The 24,198-nt window shown below is 45.2% G+C and overlaps 1 protein-coding gene across 6 annotated transcripts in view; it reads left to right on the forward strand.

Moving 5' to 3' along the window:
• Positions 1–24,198, forward strand: part of DIAPH2 (diaphanous related formin 2) — a 1,634,550-nt gene that overhangs the window by 1,274,664 nt on the left and 335,688 nt on the right. For all 6 annotated transcript variants that reach the window (XM_073589842.1, XM_073589844.1, XM_073589841.1 and 3 more), the window contains one exon: positions 5,885–6,020. In XM_073589842.1, the coding sequence (XP_073445943.1) occupies positions 5,885–6,020 (136 nt within the window). The remainder of the gene's footprint in view (positions 1–5,884; positions 6,021–24,198) is intronic.

The following is a 24,198-nucleotide window of genomic DNA, read 5'->3' on the forward strand; positions in this document are numbered from 1 at the left end:
ACCAAGAGGGAAACAGTTCCTGGGGCGCCAAGGAAAAAAACAAAATAATCCTGGGATGAGTTCAATGGATCCAACAGATGAGGGACATAACACCATTCCACATGGCAGCTTTTAACTCTCCACACACAGGCACTAGGATCTCGCCTCAGCATAAGGTCCTAGCCCCTGGCTCGTCAACACCCAACTGCCTGGGCCAAACGTGTCTATTGTTCTATGTCCTGGGATCCACCCCTCCATAGGGGAGGGCTCCCACCTACGTTTGACTATGTGGCTAACATAAGAAGTTTCCAGAAGCTACAGCTTGTATTGGATAAGTCCTATGCTGAGGAGAACAAAGACAGACTCCCCCACTGTTTGTTGACTCAGGCCTGATTACATTACAGTCCAGGGACACAGGCCGGTGGAGGGACACGCTATTACAGGAGGATAATGCTATGTGCTGTTATCACGCACTCTATACGCCGTACACACCACACAAACACTCACACTCACTCTCACACACTCACTCTCTCACTCACACATTCATGCAGCCTCTTGCGCAACACCACCAGCGGAACACCGTCGTACTGCACCTGCGCGAATTCCGAGAAGGCACAGTGAATCATTCGGCTGATCCCATTGACAGATGCACGACGTGTCTACAGGCAGAGGAAGCCGGTCACATTAAAGGGGTTTTCCCACTAACGAAAGTTCATTTTAAAAATTGTCTGTGTCTGACCATGTACGGAGCATATCACATCTCCTGGGCACGGGAGGAAGCAAAAGACAATGCTGACATTACAGCAAGGGATTACAGAGGATTCATTTTGTGAGGGACACGCTGTGACAGGAGGATAATGCTATGTGCTGTTATCACACACTCTATACGCCGTACGCACCACACAAACACTCACACTCTCACTCTCACACACTCACTCTCACACTCACACACTCATGAAGCCTCTTGCACGACACCACGAGCGGAACACCGTCGCACTGCACCTGCGCAAATTCCGCGCAGGCGCAGTGAATCATTCGGCTGATCCCATTGACAGATGCACGACGTGTCTACAGGCAGAGGAAGCTGGTCACATTAAGGCTATGTGCACACGTAGCATTTTAAAACGCTCACTAAAAACCGGACTCCTTCCCAGAAATCGCGCGGTTTTTTCCGCGCGATTTCACCGCGATTATGATCGCGATTTTGCCGCGATTTTCGCGTGCGTTATTCAAGCACTTTCCAAGCGATTTGAAGCATCGCTTGGAAAGTGATTGACAGGTTGGTCACACTCGTCAAAAATAGTGTTTGACAAGTGTGACCAGGTTTTTACTATTGAGGCCGCCTATGCGGCATCAATAGTAAAAGATAGGATGTTAAAATGCTAAAAAAAAAAAATAAAAATCGGGGTATATTTACCTTTCGGCGTCCCGCGCCGCATTCCCGGGCCTCAGCGCTCCCAGCGATGCCTTGCGAGACCTGTGATGACGTAGTCTCGCGTTGCTATAGCGATCTCGCGAGACCACGTCATTACAGGGCCTTGCCGCAAGGCATTACTGGGAACGCTAGGCCGGGAATGCAGCGCGGGACACCGGAAAGTAAATATACCCCGATTTTTTATTCTTTTTTTACAGGGGTATGGTACCCAGGGCCTGGAGGACAGTCTCCTCTCCTCCACACCGTGGGTACCAACCGCACATGAGACGCTTAACTTCCCGCATGGTGGGCATAGCCACATGCGGGAAGTAAGCGATTCTCATGCATTCCTATGGGTGCGGAATCGCGGCAATTCTTTACGATTCTGCACAAAAGAATGAGCATGCTGCGATTTTTTCCGCGATGCGATTCCACCGTGGAAAAAAAGCGCTGCATTAGCACAGCATGTGCGGAATACCATAGGAATGCATGGGGGGCGTTCTGTACACGATTTTTAAGCGTTTTCGCGCCGAAAATCGCGGCAAAAACGCTTAAAAATCGCTACGTGTGCACACAGCCTAAAGGGGTTTTCCCACTAACGAAAGTTCATTTTAAAAATTGTCTGTGTCTGACCATGTACGGAGCATACCACATCTCCTGGGCAGGGGAGGAAGCAAAAGACAATGCTGACATTACAGCAGGGGATCACAGAGGATTCATTTTGTGAGGTAAAATATTTCACTGACTATATTTAAACAATATTTTACCTCACAAAATGTATCCTCTGCGATCTCCTGCTGTAATGTCAGTATTGTCTTTTGCTTCCTCCCCTGCCCAGGAGCTGTGGTATGTTCTATACACGGTCAGACACAAACAATTTTAAAAATGATTTTTTGTTTGTGGGTAAACCCCTTTAAATACAAATTCCTCCTGTCATGCTGTGCACTGACTGTTTAGTGATGGGGTACACAGGTCAAACAAGAGATGATATGAGAGGAGAAGACAGCAGATGGGGGAGAGAGACAGAGCACAGGGGGGAGACAGCTCAAACGGGACAGCACATGATGGGAGAACACAGCACAAGAAGGAGAGAGACAGCAGACAAGGGGGATAGCACATGGGGTAGACAGGTCAAAGAAGAGAGCACAGATGGGAGAAGTCAGCACATCGGGAAAGAGAGAGTGGATAGGTGAGTGAGCTCATGGGGGGGGGGGGATTCTCAATGCTGCAAAGCCTGCCCCCATCGCGACATTACCACCCTCCCGATGCGATGGCATCGGGTCTCCATCTAGTCTCTAATAGTCTGCAATGATATGATCCGCAATGATTGCTAATAATCTGAAGTTATCCCTAATGATCAACAATGATCCCTGAACACTGTATGATGGCCACGTCACTGTTATCTCCACACTATATGATGGCCCAACAGATAACTGCTAGAGCTGGGGTCCTGGGTTCAAATCCCACCAAGGACAACTCCGCTTTCCTCCCACATTCCAAAGACATACTGATAAGGATTCTAGATTGTGAACACCATCGGAGACAGTGATGATAATGTCTGTAAAGCGCTGTGGAACTAATAGCGCTATAGAAATGAATAAAATAAATATAGTATAATGCACCAAGTAGTCCTCAATACAGTATAATGTACCTTCCATAGGCAGACTCAGTTTAATGCAAACTCCATAGGCAGAATCTTTAAAGTATAATGTACCCCCCATAGGCAGTCTTTATAGTATAATGCACTCCCCATAGGCAGACTCTGTAGTATAATGCAGCCCCCATAGGCAGACGCTATATAGTATAATCAAAAAAGATAAGGGAGAAAAGCAGCACACTCCGTTTACAGTATTATAAATAACCCAAGTCCTTTATTTCAGAAAAGCATACATGGACAAGGTTTGTGAGGGCAGGATAAGCGCAGGCATGCAGGCAAGAAACAGGACTACGGCCGTTTCGCGTTAAACATGCTTCCACGGGTCCATCCTGCACTTATCCTGCCCTCACAAACCTTGTCCATGTATGCTTTTCTGAAATAAAGGACTTAGGTTTTTTATGATACGGTAAACGGAGTGTGCTGCTTTTTTCCTTATTTTTTTGGATTTCCTCATGTGTGCTTCCTCAAGAAAGCACCTTCATTACCGTGCTTTCACCCTGCAAAGTGTTGCTGACTCAGAGTCCACCCGCTCCACCAGTTAGTAGACTGTTTCTTAGGCTAGTTTCACACTAGCTTTTATTCCACGCAGCGCACGGCGCCGCCAAGCCCCGCCCCCTGCCGGCTCCCTGCCCGCCCCATCCGGTCATCACCGCCTACTATCGCACATGGACGCATGCGATCTGCGCACCCTATCTTTAGCATAGGGTGCGCAGATCGTGCGCTGGCCGTGTGCTAGTAGGATTTTGGCGTGCGCTGCGCACTTTTGAAGGTGCGCCCGTGTGCGCCGAACGCAGCATGTTGCATTTCGGTGCGCTCGGCGCACCTTCAAAAGTGCGCAGTGCATGCCAAAATACTACCAGCGCACGGCCAGTGCACGATCTGCGCACCCTATGCTAAAGATAGGGTGCGCAGATCACATGTGTCCATGTGCGATAGTAGGCGGCGATGACCGGATGGGGCGGCCAGGGAGCCGGCAGGGGGCGGGGCTTAGCGGCACCATGCGCTGCGTGGAATAAACGCTAGTGTGAAACTAGCCTTAGTGCCATTCTATTTTTTTTTTTTTATTTATCTATATAAAGTAGTATAATGCACCCCCCATAGGCAGACTCTATAGTATAATGCAGCACCTCATAGGCAGACTCTATAGTATAATGCAGCCCCCATAGGCAGACTCAATAGTATAATGCAGCCCCATAGGCAGACTATATAGTATAAAGCATCCACCATAGGCAGACTCTGCATAATGCACCCCCATAGGCATTGTTAAATATACTCATTTCCGTATATTTATTTATTCAGGACTTGTTACCAGATGTGATTATCTAATGGAAATTTCACAAAGTTTTTTTATAAAAAATGTAGTGGTTTATTTGGATTGCCCACCAAAAAAAAGATCATTATAGTGAAATATGAAAATAGGTAAAATAGTTATAAAGAGATTGTCCATTTGTTCTTAGCAAAGTTTGTTCCTTCTTTCCTGGAACTCTGAATGGAAAAGACCTCTGTCTCTGTCATAAGCTTTTCTTGAAGTCACACGTGGTGATTAAGTTACATACCAGCTGTCCATTCAACATAGTGGCCGTAGTGGCGAAGAGAGTGAAGAAGAGAGAGCCCCCCCTCCTTCCTGCAGGCCATTATATACGTCTCTCAGAGCACATGGTCTCTATATATATGGGGTTGACATTTACCATGAGCTAAACTTACAGAAATAACATATGTAGTGTCAGCGGAAAGCAATTTGTTCAGTACAGAACTGAGTGTAATAAGAATATAAATACATATCCAATAATTAATATTTAACAGGCAGACTCTATAGTATAATGCAGCCTCCATAGGCAGACTCTATATAGTATAATGCAGCCTCCATAGGCAGACTCTATATAGTATAATGCATCCACCATAGGCAGACTCTATAGTATAATGTAGCACCCCATAGGCAGACTATAATATAATACAGCAACGCTTAGAACTCTTAGAACTCTATGCACCTTCATAAAAATAAATAAATCCAATACTCACCTCTCTTCCGCTGCTCCGGGCTCATGCACATCTCCGGACAGCGGGTGCTGAGTAGTAACGTCATCACGCCCGCTGTCAGTGTCTGCATCAGTGATGTCAGATGCTGAGAGGCAGATGATGGGAGAGGGAGCTCCTTCTCTCATCAATGTGGTCAGCTGTATTGGCATCAGTTGAACCTGCGATGATGGGCGGGAGGACCCACTGCTGGCATTGGGTCCCCCTTCTGCTCATGTGCCTCATAGTGGCCAGGTGGCAGAGCAGGGAGATCGAGTCTCCCTGCTCTTCAGCAGTATGTTACTGTACGCCGATACATTGTATGGTGGGCAGAACTCCCTGCAAGGACTCACTGCATGATGGGCAGGACTCCCTGTATGGTGGGCAGGACTCCCTGTATGGTGAGCACTGCAGGACTCCCTGCATGAACTCCCTGTATGGTGGGCAGGACTCCCTGCAAGGACTCCCTGTATGGTGGGCAGGACTCCCTGCAAGGACTCCCTGTATGGTGGGCAGGACTCCTTGCATGGTATCCCTGTATGGTGGGCAGGACTCCTTGCATGGTATCCCTGTATGGTGGGCAGGACTCCCTGCATGGTCTTCCTGTATGGTGGGCAGGACTCCCTGCTTGGTTTCCCTGTATGGTGGGCACGACTCCCTGCATGGACTTCCTGTAAGGAGTGCAGGATTCTCTGCATGGGTTCCCTGTTTGGAGGCTATCCTGGGACTGCAGATTTAATAGCTGCAGGATGTGTCAGACTGGGGTGAATCTTGACTCTTTAATAAGAGCCATAATGGACATTTATCTTTTTTATTTGCAGGAGGCGGTCAAAGAAAATAATAAGAGGCGAGAAATGGAGGAAAAGATGAAACGAGCAAAAATCGCAAAGGAGAAAGCTGAGCGTGAAAAAATGGAGCGAATGCAAAAGAAGAAGCTGCTGATTGATATGAATAAAGGTAGGAGCGGAGGCTGGAGCGATTGTCTGCGCGTTCACCGCCATCTTCAAAGGCAAAACTTCCATGTAATTAACTTATGTAGATTCCTTCCTTCACAAACCTCCAAATCCACTGGATACATTTTATCTGATTCTTATATTACTCGTCAGTTAATTAGATATTGTCCCATCTCTGCGACCTGAGTGGGGAGACAGATGCAGAATGGAGCGACTATGCTCCGCCCACTTGTATTATTTGCACATTAGGCATATTTGCACCTTTTCTGAAGGTTGATGTCACTGATTTTTCCGCTCCTAATTACTGCTGCCTTTTGCCTTCCTAGCAGAGTTTGGAGAGATTTCATTACTATGTTAATGAGGCTGCGTCTAATATATTGTTCGTGTACAAAGAGCTTCATTACGGACATGGAATATCGACTCCATCACTAATGGACGCAGATAACATGTCACCTATCCACTGTCAGTAGAATCGAGGACCCTATATCACTTAAAGGGGTTGTCCAGGAATACACAGGAGACAATGTAATTTGTTTCTGTAACATTTAACTTGTAAAGGTGAGAGATACGCATATTCAGAATTTTACTGTCTGTGCGGGTTTTTCTGGGGAATTCAATTTTTAGAGAAGTTACTCCCTTATTATGGTCTGGGGTCTCTCCATACCCAGGAGTCTTATAAATGTGAGATGTTAAATAAATCCTTATACTTACTTCTCCAGATGCTTCCTGCCCAATGTCCTGTCCTTCACTCACTCCTCTGGCTGCTTCCTGCTTGATCTCCGGTCCTTCACTCACTCCTTCAGCTACTCCCTGCCCAATGTCTGGTCCTTCACCCACTCCTCTGCTCACTCCTCCAGATGTTCCCGGCCCAATGTCCGGTCCTCCGCTCACTGATCCGGGTGCTCCTTGCCCGATGTCTAGTTCTCTGCTCACTACTCTGGATGCTTCCTTCCTGATACCTGGTCCTCTGCTCACTTTTCTGACTGCTTTCACTCACTCCTCTTTCACTCACTCCTCTGCTCACTCTTCTGGGTGCCCCTTGCCTGATGTCTGGTCCTCTTCTAACTCCTCCGCTCACTCTTCTGGGTCCTCCCTGCCTGATGTCTGGTCCTCTTCTAACTCCTCCACTCACGCCTCTAGGTGCTCCCTGCCTGATGTCTGGTCCTCTTCTGACACCTCCGCTCACTCCTCTGGGTGCTCCCTGCCTGATGTCTGGTCCCCTTCTGACACCTCCACTCACTCCTCTGGGTGCTCCCTGCCTGATGTCTGGTCCTCTTCTGACACCTCCGCTCACTCCTCTGGGTGGTCCCTGCCTGATGTCTGGTCCCCTTCTGACACCTCCACTCACTCCTCAGGGTGCTCCCTGCCTGATGTCTGACTCCTCCGCTCACTCCTCTGGGTGCTCCTTGCCCGATGTCTAGTTCTCTACACTAACTACACATTTTCACTGTCTTCCGTGGCCTGCAGGACAGTACAGTAGGTAGGGAGCATTGGGCCAACCAGAGAGGTGAGCTTTTTAACCTTTTGCCTTCTTACTACTGTTCAGCGAGATGGTTGAGCTTCTGTGACCAGGTGACCAAAGACAGCTCTTCATGGCCTCCAGAATGGCCAACTCTGCTTAAAACGTCATATGTTTTGTCTTCGGGATACGCCTTTTAAACTTCTTTATTGACAATACCCAGTGATAAACCACTTTTATTTTGTGCCCTCATTCTTCACGAGCGCAGCGCTCCTCTGCCTCCTGGCTTCCAGGGACGGTGTTCTCCTGCTTGATTGACAGCCCAGATCATCAGAATTGCTGTGCTGCTGGTCAGAACTTAGCTCTCTGCAATGCTGCTAGGAGAAGCAGCACTAAATGTGTTAACAGGAGCAGGTCTTCAGTCCTAAAATGTTGACATCTGGTCTGCGACCTGCAGGATTTATTCATTTGCTTATATTTATTTTATTTAGCATTTTGCAGCATTTTATGTGACCATTATGTAATAAGTAATTCCCCTGACCAACCATAGCTATTCAATATGATGAAAATAATACAAAAAAACCCCATAGCAATTAAATTAGAAGAAAAAACTCGTCCATGAGCCCTGTAATCTACTGCAGGTATAGCTCTAGATTTGCATCTTCTTCAGATGACATTTTTCTGTCATTTTGAAACAAACCTTCGCCCTCTCGAGTCCGGTCCGTGATCTGTGCAGCACGGGAGCCGCTTCCTTTAAAGCCATTACTGGACATTTCGCATACGTAAGCAAATCACCTCCACAATTACAATTTCATCTCACAACTATCTCCTAATCCAATATATTTCTACAAAATTAAACCTGGAATAGCCGCCCGTTAGACTGCAGACTGAAGGCTTTTTGCAGCCAGTCATTTTTGTCAGCAGAAGCTGGAGAGGAGATGGCACAAGGAAGAATGAGATGGGCGAGGAGATTAGAGGCTGCTGCAGTTTACCGTTCCCCTTCTGTGCACATTGCCATTCTGCAGCATACCTCTGCTAATCCTTTGCAATCATAAAATATATAACAATGCCCAGTGTGAGACGTCAGCGGCTTCTTTTTAACCACTGCACGTACTTTGACACATTTCCTAAGGATCCAGATAAAAATGTAACGGTTTCTGAGGTTGAAGGTAAATCTGTGAGATGATGGCAGAGATTTCATCCAGCACGAGGGTTAATGATACATTATGAAATATGTAAAAATCACATTCCCTTAAAATAATAATATGAAAACCTGAAAGTCATCCTTGTCTACAAAGAAATGACATTTTCTGTCTCTGACAGGCATATCTGGCATTAGTCTCATTTCAGGGTGGTGACTCTTGTACAGTGAATATGTCCAGTGATAAGTGTCAGCTCCTACATCTAAAGCCCCCGTTAGACACTGCGATATCGCTAGCAATATCGCTGTAAAGTCACCGATTTTGTGACGTAGCAGCGATATTGCTAGTGATATCGCTGCTTGTGATACTTACCTCCGACCGGCTCCCCCGCTGGTTATCGCTGGTCGCGCGAGAAGCTCCTGGATCATTCCTCGTCGGCCACTTCCTGCTGGGCCTGCTGTGGCGCCGACGAGCGACGCGTGGAGCCGGGCGGGAGGACGCAGGATCGCCGCGTCTGACAGGTAAGTAGTGATCCCCGTCCCCAGCGATGTCGCTGGTGAGATCTGCCTGTGTGGCAGCTCACTAGCGACCACTTAGCGATGTACCAGCGATCCTGACCGCGTCATACCGCTGGTCGGGATCGCTGGTGCATCGCTAGGTGTAACGGTACCCTAAATCAATCAATAACTGGGAAGTTTTGCCGTTCAGAAGTATAGATAAACTCTGAGGTGTCGGAGATCTGCAACTGTGGACATTCTGGTTCATATCTTACTGTGAGAAAGACAAACAGAAGAATTGTCATTAAAGTGAATCTGTCGCGTTCGAACATGGGTAGGACTGGCGAATGACACAGCATACAAATAAGACGGGATGGAAAATGGAGAGGAAGTCCCTAACAGTAGGGGGCGAGGGATGGGAACACCTCCCGACACCAGCTTGTGGATGTCCCTAATGCCCTAAGCGAGTGCTTCCCCCCGCGTGCCAATCCCTGATTGTCACCTCAATATACCCTGACTAGTGCACTGGCCGGCAAGGATGCTAGCGTCACCACTGCAGATGGTAAAAACACAGGGGCAAGAGACGAACATGGGACAGGCAAAGAAAAAGGGAAAAAATACTCAGCTTCAGGCTCTGCTGCTAATCTCCAAATCATCGTAGAAAACGGCACCAGGAATCCGAACTCCCACTGCAGCTACACAACTGACACCAGAGAGCTCCTCACATCTAGCTTGTCTGCATAGAAGTAACTCTTTACCATTGGATCAGCTGATGGGTCATGTGACTATTTAAAGGAAGGTGGAAGTGGTCACCAACCAACATCAGCTTGACCAGCCTAAAAGAAGCTGCCAGCAAGAGACTGACATTAACTCTCATTAACTCTTACTGAACCAAAGGGGAAAAAAAACATTTAAATTACAGCAGAGCCAGAGCTGCCACGAATTCCACAATGAATCGTGATAGTACTCCCCTTTTAATGAGGGGCCCTTGGACCCTTAAGACTTTACTTCCCCAGAAACGACGCACTGCAAGGACGCATCAACCCACTAGTATACACCTCCGTAGTCACCTGATCCTCAGGTTTACAGCAAACGCAACCCAACGGTGATGGTAATAACGTAGGCTCCAGAGGCACAACAAATCTCCAGAGTGCCGACCTGTGGAATACGTTGTGTACGTGCATCACTGAGGGTAACTCCAACTGGAAGGTCCTAGGGCTGAGAATGGCCGACACCCGATATGGCCCGATCACCCTAGAACTCCAGGGCCCAGATGCATACTTCGACCTGATGTTTGAAGTGGACATACACACATACTCATTCGCACATACTGTAGGTCCGGACCTGAACGTTTATCACCACACGTATGTTTGCCACAAGAAGGTACTGTCCTTGAGGGACATACAACAGAGGCATCCCCCATGTCACCAAACTCATACCCTCAGGATACTCAGAGGAAACCACCACCCTCCCCAGACCACTCTTTATGGGAGGACGTGGAGTTACAGAGTTTACCTGAGGTGTGGGTAGAGTCTTGCCTCTATCCCTGGTAGCACCTTAGCTGTCTCCACTAGAGAAGAAAGGGTTGATTTAAGAAGGATGGCAGAGATTGTAGCTCCCAGGCAACTGTTTTTACAAAACTTACCCCAACTGACTATTTCTCTGGACCACCAATCGGGAACCGATTGTGTTTTTTTTTTTTTTTTAGCCAGGGAAGGATTAAGACTATGGGAGTAGGCATATCCTTCAAGACGTAGCAGGACAGGGACTCTTCATGAAGAATCCCTATGCACAAGTTCACATTATGTATGACTTGGATCAGATCTTCTGGCTGACAGGAACAGAATCAATCACACAAATAGAAATGGGTCTTGCCAGACCAGACGATGTGTCCGAACAAAGCGAGAATCCATCAAACAAACTCCAGTTCCACTATCCACAAGAATCGGAATAGTCTCAGTTTTCCCACTAACCTCTTATTCAGGCAAAATAGTAAACAGATGAGCAAATGTACATATCCTGGTCGCCTCCCTCCATATGACCAGGGGAACGCGGCTTTTGTGATGGAGTACCAATTTTGATTTGAGATGGGCAGACTTTAATATAGTGATCAGTAAGACCACAGTTAAAAAATGCCCCCGTCCCACGGTGAACTGCAGGCAACCTAGCATGAGAGGAGACACCCACACTTGCATGGGTTCGTCCGTCTGCACCTGTTTGTCCTCATCCCTAGGAAAAACAACAGTGGGCAGAATGGGTGTATATCTCTCCCTGAGGCATCTATCCAACCGGATAGCAAAGGCGATGGTGGCCTCCAACGCCCCGGGAGTATCATACTGCACCAGAGCATCATGAAGCCTAGCTGACAGACTCTGGCAGAAATGGCTCTTAAGAGCAGGGTCATTCCACTGAGTGTCAGTGGCCCATATCCACAAATTCGAGCAGTACTCATCAGCCAACCGGGCCCCCCGAGCAGTACTCCTCAGGCAGCTGGGCCCCTGAGCAGTACTCATTAGCCGGCCGGGCCCCCTGCTTGATCTTACAGAATTTAGACTCAGCCAAGAGACCCCAACAGGATCCCCATACACCACCAAAGACGCAAAAACCTCATCCACTGAACACAAAGATGGTGAGTCAGTCGGCAGGGAGAAGGCCCAGGACTGGGGATCAATCTTAAGAAGGGAGACTATAATCCCCACTCATTGTTCCTCACATCCTGAGGAACGAGGATGGAGCCTGAAATATATGTATGTTTTTTAAGGAAGACTGTAAACTGTATCTCTATCTCTCCAGAGAATCTGTCAGATAGAGAAATCTTAGGGTTCTGGTTGAGCCAAGACAGGAGCTGAGGCCAAGAACCCAGACACAAGCTGAAGCTGCTGAACCACCTGTGACCGCAACTCCATAACCTCATCTGTGAGGGTCTGGATCAGGCGTGCAAAAGTCTCTGCTTAAGCCATAGGGTCACTGGAAAAATGGTACGATCGGTTATAATGTCACGTTCGAAGACAGATAAATCCGGTGGAAGACACAGCATACAAATACGACGGGATGGAAAAAGGAGAGGAAGGCCCTAACAGTAGGGAGTGAGGGATGGGACACCTCCTGACACCAACCTGTGCCCGTCCCTAAGCTTACCTAATGCCCTATGCATGTCCCCCCCCCAGCTACCGTCACGTGCCTAGTCCCTAGCTGTCACCTCACTATACCCTGGCTAGTGCACTGGTCATCAAGGAAGCTAGCATCACCACTGCAGATGGTAAAAACACAGAGGAAGTGACAAACACGGGACAGACAAAAGAAAAAGGAATAAATACTCAGCTTCAGGCTCTGCTGCTAAGCTCCAGAGCAGCATAGAAAACAGCACCAGGAATCTGAACTCCCACAGCAGCAACTCCACCGACACCAGTGAATTCCTCACTCCAGGCTGGTCTGCATACAGTAACTTTATTACTGACGATCAGCTGTTGGGTCATGTGACTGTTTAAATGTTGGTTGGAGTGGTCACCACCCAACATCAGCTGACCAGCCAAAAAGCAGCTGCCAGTAAGAGAATGACATTAACTCTTGCTGGACCAAAAGGAAAAAGCAACATTTAAATTACAGCAGAACTAGAGCTGCCTCAAATCCCATAATGAATCGTGACAGAATCTGTCACCTTCTGGGACGCATTTACCGAAGTAGCAGTGACTCGCCGACACCTGCGCAGAATATATGAGTGCTGGGTGAAGGCGCGGGATTCCGGCGCCACAATTGCACATCACATGACACTGTGATGCTGATGGGAGGCAAATCTATTTCTCAGCAACAAGACCGCAGCTATGAGGTGTACAGGTAGGACTAGTGTAACATTTCTATGACCTGTATGCCCATATTAATAGGTCATACACGTTCTGGGGGGGTGGGGGACAGAAGGTAACAAGACCATTGATATTAAGATACAGGTAGGACTAGTGTAACATTTATATTACCTGTATGCCCATATTAATAGGTCATACATGTCCCAGGGGGACAGAATGTAACATGACCATTAATGTGAGGCAGACAGGTAGGACTAGTGTAACATTTCTGTAATCTGTATGCCCATATTAATTGATCTCCCATTCCAGGGGGAAAGATTCCCTTTAATCACATGATTAATATTAACATACAAATGCTCTTATCTCCTGACTCCACAATCCCTAGCCCTTATAACCAAAGTCCCTATTTCTCACCCCATTGTCCCTATCCCTCGATCTCACAGTCCTTATCTCCTGTTCCCACAGTCCATATCTATTGATTCCCCAGTCCTGTCCATCATCACCATAGTCATTATCACCCCCATCCTTACATCCCTATCCCTTGTCCTCACAGTCATTATCCATCGTCCCCACAGTCCTTATCCCTTATCCCCAAATACCCTATTTCTCATCCTCACAGTCCCTTTCTCCCATGTTCACAGTTCATCATCCTCACAGTCTCTGTCCATCATCCTCATAGTCACTACACTATCCCACAGTCCCTGCTGATCGTATCATCACTGCTGTCCGTACCCATCATCCTCACAGTCCCTGTCCATCATCCTCGTAGTTCCTATCCTCCATCCCCTCTGTCTCCTATCTGTATTCATCGTCCTCAAAGTCCATGTCCATTATCCTCATAGTCCCGATCCCCCATCCCCACAGTCCCAGCTGTCTGTATCCATCGTCCTCACAGTCCCTGTCGTTCATCCTCATAGTTCCCATTCCCACAGTCCCTACTGTCAGTATCCATCGTCTTCACAGTCCCTGTCCATCATTCTCATAGTCCTGATCCCCCATCCCCACAGTCCCTGCTGTCTGTATCCATCGTCCTCACAGTCCCTGTCGTTCATCCTCATAGTTCCCATTCCCACAGTCCCTACTGTCAGTATCCATCGTCTTCACAGTCCCTGTCCATCATTCTCATAGTCCTGATCCCCCATCCCCACAGTCCCTGCTGTCCGTATCCAACATCCTAGCAGTCTCTGTACATCATCCTCATAGTCCCTGTCCCCCATCCCCAGAGTCCCAGCTGTGTGTATCCATCATCCTCATAGTCCCTGTCCCCCATCCTCACAGTCCCAGCTGTCCATATCCATCATCCTCACAGTGCCTATTCCTTACTCTACACATATTTTGGTGATATTAATGTGTGTTTGGACCTGACAAGCTTCTTCTATCTGATGTTAGATACCTACTAGATTACAGACAGATGACTAGAAAGATATCCCTATCACAAGAAAGATATATATCTTTGTACCATGTCAGCCAGTAGATAGAAAAATATTTAGAATTGAGAGTCCTCAGTGGTTGATACCTTTTAATGGCTAACTGAAAAGATGGTAAAAACAATGTATAGTCACTGCACACGCTGATTGTACTTAATGTGAAGTAAATTTATTGCTTGACAGTGAGGAAGCGACATCAAACGACGTTTCGGCCACATCGGCCTTTATCACAAAGTCGCTGTAATAAAATACATACATAAAAATATCAAAAAATTGTAAACTTTATACAAAATATATACACATAGTATCCAGAGAGCATGGAATATAAGCACTAGAATTATTTAGAAAGATGTGGAGACATCAAACACGTGAAACTGAGAGATAACGCGGTAGATAAGAAACATGAAGGAGCGTGGTCATACCCTTTTCAATTGAATGTAGGGTCTGTTTTCACCAAATCGATAGTGTCACTGCTAGGCATAAATGAGTTGATAGCATATTCTGTAAGTAGGGATAGATGAACATATCGTTAGGGTAACATAAATAAAGAAAAAAAGACAAAAAGAAAAAAGAAAAAAAAGACAAAAATAAAAAATAGGAATAAGAATGAAAATAAAAATAAAAATAAAAAATAAAGAGTAAAAAATGAAAATAGATCAAGTACTAAACTGGGTGTCTGGAGGACAGATGGATAAAACAGATTAACCAGCATAAGTGGCGTAGCTAGTTGTATACAAAAAAGACAGTGAGGGACTGTAAAAATATGCCCAGGTATCTAGCTGTCCAGACAAAAGCTGTATTCTATTTAGGGAAAACAAAGAAATATACCAAAGTTGCCGCTAAATCCTGTTCCTTGAAGAGGTGGTGGACTGGTAAATATGCCACTGCTAAACAAAGAAAAAGGGGGTACATTAGAGATGTGGCAGGATTGGTGGTCCTGGATTGGGACCATACAAAAGTTGGTGATGCAGCGGTGGTCCTGGGTAGGGACCATGGTAAGGTTGGTGGTACAGCAGTGGTCCCAATGGGACAGTACTTACTATTATTGGTGGCTCAGTGGAGTGTTTTCCCTACCCAGGACCACCGCTGCATCACCAACTTTTGTATGGTCCTAATCCAGGACCACCAATCCTGCCACATCTCTAATGTACCCCCTTTTTCTTTGTTTAGCAGTGGCATATTTACCAGTCCACCACCTCTTCAAGGAACAGGATTTAGCGGCAACTTTGGTATATTTTTTTGTTTTCCCTAAATAGAATACAGCTTTTGTCTGGACAGCTAGATACCTGGGCATATTTTTACAGTCCCTCACTGTCTTTTTTGTATACAACTAGCTACGCCACTTATGCTGGTTAATCTGTTTTATCCATCTGTCCTCCAGACACCCAGTTTAGTACTTGATCTATTTTCATTTTTTACTCTTTATTTTTTATTTTTATTTTTATTTTCATTCTTATTCCTATTTTTTATTTTTGTCTTTTTTTTCTTTTTTCTTTTTGTCTTTTTTTCTTTATTTATGTTACCCTAACGATATGTTCATCTATCCCTACTTACAGAATATGCTATCAACTCATTTATGCCTAGCAGTGACACTATCGATTTGGTGAAAACAGACCCTACATTCAATTGAAAAGGGTATGACCACGCTCCTTCATGTTTCTTATCTACCGCGTTATCTCTCAGTTTCACGTGTTTGATGTCTCCACATCTTTCTAAATAATTCTAGTGCTTATATTCCATGCTCTCTGGATACTATGTGTATATATTTTGTATAAAGTTTACAATTTTTTGATATTTTTATGTATGTATTTTATTACAGCGACTTTGTGATAAAGGCCGATGTGGCCGAAACGTCGTTTGATGTCGCTTCCTCACTGTCAAGCAATAAATTTACTTCACATTAAGTACAATCAGCGTGTGCAGTGACTATACATTGTTTATGCGATTCTGGGACTATCCGTTCCTTCTCACTGGCACCGCGAACTCGAACCCTCTGGCCGAGTGCTAACCATCTGTATTACCTGAAAAGATGGTAACACATTGCAAGCTTTCGAGACCTGAGTAGTATCGAAAGCTTGCAATTTGTTACCATCTTTTCAGTTAGCCATTAAGGCTATGCCCACGTTGCAGAAATGCTGCAGAATTGTCTGCAGTATTTCCCAACTCTCCACCGCGGGTAAAATGCATGCGGAATTCGCATGCGTTTTCCCACAAAACACAAGCGTTTTTAGCTTGCAGAATGCTTGCGCTTTTCCAAGCGATTTGAAGCATCGCTTGGAAAAGTGATTGACAGGTTGGTCACACTCATCAAGCATAGTGCTTGACAAGTGCGACCAACTTTTTACTATTGATTCTGCCTATGCAGCATCAATAGTAAAAGATAGAATGTTAAAAATAATAAAAAAATAGGGATATACTTACCCTCTGTCGGCCCCCGGAGTCCTCCCAGTCGACATTGGCGCTGCTAGCAACTTCCGTTCCCAGGGATGCATTGCACGAATGACCTCTGATGACGTAGCATCCATGCGAGACCACTACGTCATCAGAGGTCATTCGCCCAATGCATCCCTGGGACGGAAGTTGCTGGCATCGCCGCTGAGGGCCAGGAGGACTCCGGGGGCCGACAGAAAGTAAGTATACAGTCATATGTTAAAGTTTGGGCACCCCTTTTAATGTTAACCTCTTTTCTTTATAACAATTTTGGTTTTTGCAACAGCTATTACAGTTTCATATATCTAATAACTGATGGACTCAGTTGTATTTCTGGATTCAAATGAGGTTTATTGTACTAACAGAAAATGTGCAATCTGCATTTAAACAAAATTTGACTGGTGCAAAAGTATGGGCACCCTTATCATTTTCTTGATTTGAACACTCCTAACTACTTTTTACTGACTTCCTGAAGCACTAAATTGGTTTTGTAACCTCATTGAGCTTTGAACTTCATAGCCAGGTGTATCAAATCATGAGAAAAGGTATTTAAGGTGGCCACTTGCAAGTAGTTCTCCTATTTGATTCTCCTATGAAGAGTGGCATCATGGGCTCCTCAAAACAACTCTCAAATGATCTGAAAACAAAGATTATTCAACATAGCTTTTCAGGGGAAGGATACAAAAAGTTGTCTCAGAGATTTAACCTGTCAGTTTCCACTGTGAGGAACATAGTAAGGAAATGGAAGAACACAGGTACAGTTCTTGTTAAGCCCAGAAGTGGCAGGCCAAGAAAAATATCAGAAAGGCAGAGAAGAAGAATGGTGAGAACAGTCAAGGACAATCCACAGACCACCTCCAAAGACCTGCAGCATCATCTTGCTGCAGATGGTGTCACTGTGCATCGGTCAACAATACAGTGCACTTTGCACAAGGAGAAGCTGTATGGGAGAGTGATGCGAAAGAAGCCGTTTCTGCAAGCACGCCACAAACAGAGTCGCCTGAGGTATGCAAAAGCACATTTGGACAAGCCAGTTACATTTTGGAAGAAGGTCCTGTGGACTGATGAAACAAAGATTGAGTTGTTTGGTGATACAAAAAGGCATTATGCATGGAGGCTAAAAAACACAGCATTCCAAGAAAAACACTTGCTACCCACAGTAAAATTTGGTGGAGGTTCCATCATGCTTTGGGCTGTGTGGCCAATGCCGGCACCGGGAATCTTGTTAAAGTTGAGGTTCGCATGGATTCAACTCAGTATCAGCAGATTCTTGACAATAATGTACAAGAATCAGTGACGAAGTTGAAGTTACGCAGGGGATGGATATTTCAGCAAGACAATGATCCAAAACACTGCTCCAAATCTACTCAGGCATTCATGCAGAGGAACAATTACAATGTTCTGGAATGGCCATCCCAGTCCCCAGACCTGAATATCATTGAACAGCTGTGGGATGATTTGAAGCGGGCTGTCCATGCTCGGCGACCATCAAACTTAACTGAACTGTAATTGTTTTGTAAACAGGAATGGTCACAAATACCTTCATCCCGGATCCAGGAATTCGTTAATGGCTACAGGAAGTGACTAGAGGCTGTTATTTTTGCAAAAGGAGGATCTACGAAATATTAATGTCACTTTTGTGTTGAGGTGCCCATACTTTTGCACCGGTCAAATTTTGTTTAACTGCAGACTGCACATTTTCTGTTAGTACAATAAACCTCATTTGAATCCAGAAGTATAACTGCGTCCATCAGTTATTAGATACATGAAACTGAAATAGCTGTTGCAAATGCCAAAATTGTTATAAAGAAAAAAGGTTAACATTAATAGGGGTGCCTAAACTTTAACATATGACTGTATCCCTATTTTTTATTTTAATTCTATTTTTTACAGGAATATGGTACCCAGGGTATGGAGTAGAGTCTCCTCTCCTCTAGACCCTGGGTACCATCCGCATATGAAGCGCTCACTTTACGCATAGCCACATGTGTAAAGTGAGTGTTTCAATGCAATCTTATGGCGGTGGAATCGCCGCGATTCTGCAGAATTAATGGACATGCTGCGGATTTTACCGCTATGCGATTCCGCAGCGGAAAAATCCGCAGTATTGGCACAGCAACTGAGGAATCCCATAGGATTGCATGGGAATGCATTTTGTTAGTGTTTTTTAAGCATTTCCGCAGCGGCAACGCTTAAAAAACACAACGTGGGCACACAGCCTAAAAGGTATCAACCACTAAGGACTCTCAATTCTAAATATTTTTAGATATTAGAATCCCTATTCCAAAAATGTTGGGCCGCTGTATAAACTGTTCAGAAAACAAGAATGCAATGATTTGGGAATTTCTTATCACTGCATTTTATTCACACAGATCAGAAGGTGGGATGGGGTTAACAAAATTCTGAAAAAGTAACTGGTACTAGTGAAAAACTGCTGGAGGGTCAGTGTTCAACTAAGTCACATGACTGTGTATAAGGAGCATGTGAGAGAGGCAGAGTCTCTCCGAAGCAAACATGGTCAGAGGTCACGGTCTATGAACAGCTGCGTCTTTCAGAAAAATGTTCCTTAACATAAAACTACAAAGACAGTGAATATCCATCTACAAGACCTAATATCATCACAAGATCCAGAGGTTCTGGGGAAATCCATGTGCACAAAGGACAAGGCTGACAGTCAGTATTGGAGGCTTGTGATCTCCGGGTCCTCAGGCAGCACTGCCTTAATTACAGGGAGGATTCGGTCATACAAATCAATGCATAGGCTCAGGAAAACGTCCAGTAATCATTGTCTGTTATCACAGGTCACCGTACAATCCACAAATGCAAATAAGAGTGCCATCATATAAAGAAGCCAAATATCAGCACAATCCAGAAACGCTGATCTTCTTTGGGGCAAAACTTATTTATAATGGACGGAGGCAAAATGGAAAACTGTTCTGAGGTTGAAGTAAGCACAATGTGAAATTCTTTATGGAAACCTCAGACACCGTGTCCTGTGGACTCAGGAGTAGAGGGAACATCCAGCTTGGTATCGAGCAGCGGGACAATCCAGCATTACTGCCTGTGGCAGGAGCAGCTCACACATGAAAGGCGCCACCAATGCTGAGCGTTATATACAGGTGATAGAGCAACATCTGCTCCATCCTGACTTTTATATCAGTGAAAGCCTTGTGTATTTCAGCAGGACAATGGTAAACCACACCCTGCCTTCATAACAACAGCAGGGTCCGTAAAAGAAAAGTTCAGTGATGCAGCTCGGATCGAAAACATTTGTTGCATTATGAAACTAAAAATCCGGCAAAGACCCCGAACTGTGGGGCAGCGAGAATCTGACATCAGACAAGAAATGGACAACATTCTCCTCCAAAACTCCAGTGATTGTCTCCTCACTTCCCCAAATTTTACAGTCTGTTGTAAGAAGAGGAGGAGATGCTGCACAATTGTGGACACTGCCCGAACATATTGGAAAACACTGCCCGGGCACAAATGTGGACACGACCTGAGCATAATGGAGGACATTGCCCGGGCACAATTGTGGACACGGCATGAGCATAATGGAGGACACTGCCTAGGAACAATTGTGGACATGGCCCAAGCATAATGGAGGATACTCCCAGACACAATTGTAGACACAGCCTGAACATAATGGAGGATACTGCCCAGGCACAATTGTGGACTTGGCCCAGACATTATGGTGGACACGGTCATAGCACAATGATGGACACGGCCAGAGCACAATGGGGAACGTGGCCCGGGCACAATGGTGTACAGGGCTCAGGCATAGTGGTGCACATGGCCCGAAAACAATGTGGGATCATAATGAAGTATACGGCCCATGCACAATTGTGGACACAGCCTGGGAGCAATGATGGACACAGTTCAGGCATAATGGTGGACACTGCCCGGACACAATTGTTATGAGATGTGTCTTTGTCATCAATTTCTAAGCTAGTTCTTTTTTAAGTGAAATGGAAAAATGTCCAACATTCAACTTCTGATCTGTTCTCTGTTCTGTGTGATAGCTCAGCCAATCAAGAGAGACTATGATAGCCTATATAAAAGGCAACACAGGGAATGCCATTTTATGTTTATTCAGGCTAGTGAGAGGATGCCAGAGCTCACAGTTTATCCATATAGATAGAGAAAGCCCTAAACCATTGGACAAATACGGTACAATAGACTGTAATGTCTTATATTCCTTCAGTAGTTAAGGAGATGAGTGTAGTAATCTGTGGATAATGCAAATATTGAATTGATAGAGAGAGAGCGATAGGAGATGTGCAAGCAGAAGTACCAGATTCCATGTGACTAATCAATGATAGGTTGAGGTGGTATCTGCCCTGCAACATTTGAATTACAATTACACATTTTTTGCACTAGAAAGCAGCAGTAAGGTAGCACAATAGAAAGATAATAAGAAACCAGTGTCAGATGGCGAGCTGGATAGGTACATGCAACTGAACGGAGATTGTGCATTTGTGATATTTGTAGACTTAATAGCTGTCTACAAATATCTAAAGGGCTGTCACATTGTAGAAGGATCAACTTTATTCTCATTTGCACAAGGAAAGATTAGAAGCAATGGGATGAAACTGAATGGGAGGAGACACAGATTAGATATTAGAAAAAACTTTTTGACAGTTAGAGTGATCAATGAGTGGAACAGGCTGCCACGAGAAGTGGTGAGTTCTCCTTCAATGGAAGTCTTCAAACAGAGGCTGGACAGACATCTGACTGGGATGATTTAGCGAATCCTGCTTTGAGCAGGGGGTTGGACCAGATGGCCCAGGAGGTCCCTTCCAACTCTACGATTCTATGATTCTATGATTCTGCAATCCTTTCTGTGAAGGTGGAATAATCGTTTTTTTTTTGTTTTGTCTTTAATGAAAAATAAAATTCCCCCAAATCAAGACCATCATAAAATCATATGCACGTCACAATTAGAGTTGAGCGAATTTGTTCGGGTTCCCTCTTATTCGACAAGCTATAGCGCTTACCGAATAAGCTGCAGAGGGAACACAGCTTCCTGTATCGCGCCGGCTGATCAGCTGTTCGGTTCCGCAGCTGCATGTGACGTGGCTGTGTCACAGTCACAGCACATGCATGGAGAGCTCCACACACAATAATTATTAATTTTTAGAGCACAATTGATTCCTGGTTATGTACATGAGAATTGTTGCATACAAGATACAAACATAAATGACAGTGACCAAACTAACAATGACAGACAAGTGCACAGGAGAGGGGACCCTCCCTTGTGGGCTTACAGTTTACCGGATAATGGGGAATGAGACAGTAGGTTGGGGCAGGTGCGAAGTGGGGCTGAAATTCAGCCCTGGCATTTGAAATCACACAGGTCCATGCTGTCACTGTCCCCAAGAACCAGATGGGATATCTTACTAATATTACAAGACCAATATTTCTAATAATATCCATGGCCTGCTGAGGTAAGTGACACAGTCAGCAACTCTTAATAGCATGGGTGTCTTCAGAACATCAATTCTATCAACAATGTAGCAAACAAGGCAGCCCACAACCAGACAGGCAATTCTGGCATTTTCCAGAATTGCCAGATGGACAGTCTGGCCCTGGGTGGGGGGGGATTTGCAGTAGCTCTGGTGTAGGTGAGAAGGGAGCTCCAATAGCATTGGTAAAGAGGCAGCTCCGGTGGTGGTAAGGCGGCAGTGGCATTGTTGCAGGCTGTAAGTTTACTTGAAGAGATGTGATTTCAAGAGCTGTCTGAAAGTTGCAAAACCGGTTATGTTGAAGCACAGAATTTCAGAGTATGGGAGATGCTCGGGAAAAGTCTTGAAGGCGATTGGGCGAGGAATGGATAAGTGTGGAGAGATGAAGTTTTTATGGCTGGAGATTATGTGTGGGGAATTATTGGGAGATTTAGTTCGTAGATATGGAGGAGAGATTATGGACGGCTTTGTAGGTCAGTATTAATAGTTTGAACTGGATACGATGAGAGTTTTAGCAGGGAGGCCATCAATGAATATATTGCAGTAGTCAAGGTGGGAAATGATGAGGGCATGTACTAACATTTTCGCAAATTTGGTAGATTCAGAGTTAAGGAAAGGATGGATTATGGAAATAATTTTACAGGCATCAGGAGGTGGCGAGAGCTTGTATGTACGGATTGAAGGACATGGTAGAGTCGACGGTTACTCTGAGGCAGGGACTTGCGTTACAGGGCAAGCGTGATGTCATTTGAGATAGATAGATTAGGTAGGGAAGGTATGTGAGATGGAGGAAAGATGATGAATTAATGTTCTGGGAAGTGTGATGAGAAGGAGGTGGATATGGTTGATTGACACTCTGGGATTCTGGATTGCAGAGAGGAAACGCCTTGGCCAGAGAGGTAGATCTTAGAGTCATCAGCGTATAAATGGTACTGAAAGCCATGGGACTTTAGGGGTTGTCCTAGGCGAAAGGTATAGATAGAAAGGAGCAGGGGTGGACAGGATTAGGTGTCCCAGGACAGAACCTTGAGGGACACCGACAGAGAGAGAGAGAGAGAGAGGGTGAGTGAAGAGGTAATGTGGGAGACACTATATTTGCGGTTATAAAGGTATGAGAAGATCCAGGAGAAGACGAGGCCTTTGATCCCAAGACACAAGATGTAGTAGGAGGGAGTGGTCAACTGTGTCGAAGGAGGTCTAGAAGAAGGAATATAGAGAAGTGTCTGTTCAGTTTTACTATAAGTAAGTTATTGGTAATTTCGGTCAAGGCAGTTTCATTGGAGTGGTGGGGATTGAAGCCAAATTGTAGGTTGTCAAGGAGTGAGTTAGATGAGAGGAGGGAGGAAAGTCCAGCATGGACATGCTGTTCGAGGACATTGGAAGTGAACGTGAGCAGCGATTTGGGGAGATTGCTTGTATGTTTGAAGGCAGAAGGAAAGGTACCAGAGGTTAGAGTTAGGTTGAAAAGCTGGATTAGAGCTGGGATGAGCCTGGTGGCGAGTTTGGGGAGGAGTTGGGATGGGTTGGGGTCAAGAGCACAAGTAGTGAGGTGCAATATGGAGAGGAGATGAGTAAGCTCTCCTTCAGTGATTGTGGGGAGGAAGGTTATGGGGGAAGGGCAGTGGTCTGTTAAACAAACGATTTGTGATGGATGGGTAGTAAAAACTTGTCTTGTTTAGTCGACCTTATTTTTGAAATGTGCAGTGAAGATAGATAATAGATGATAGATAATAGGTAACAGATAATAGATCATAGATAATAAATCGATAATAGATAGATAGCAGATAATACATAAATAGATGATAATAAATATATGATAATGGATAGATGATGATAGATAATAAATGGATAATATATAGATAATAGATAGATAATAGATAGTAGATATATAAATAATAGATAATAGAGCTAGATAGAGAGATAATGGACAGATGAGATATATATATATATATATATATATAT

This window comes from Dendrobates tinctorius, unplaced genomic scaffold (assembly GCF_039654945.1).
Source record: "Dendrobates tinctorius isolate UK_male_01 unplaced genomic scaffold, ASM3965494v1 ptg000114l, whole genome shotgun sequence".
Lineage (NCBI taxonomy): Eukaryota > Metazoa > Chordata > Amphibia > Anura > Dendrobatidae > Dendrobates > Dendrobates tinctorius.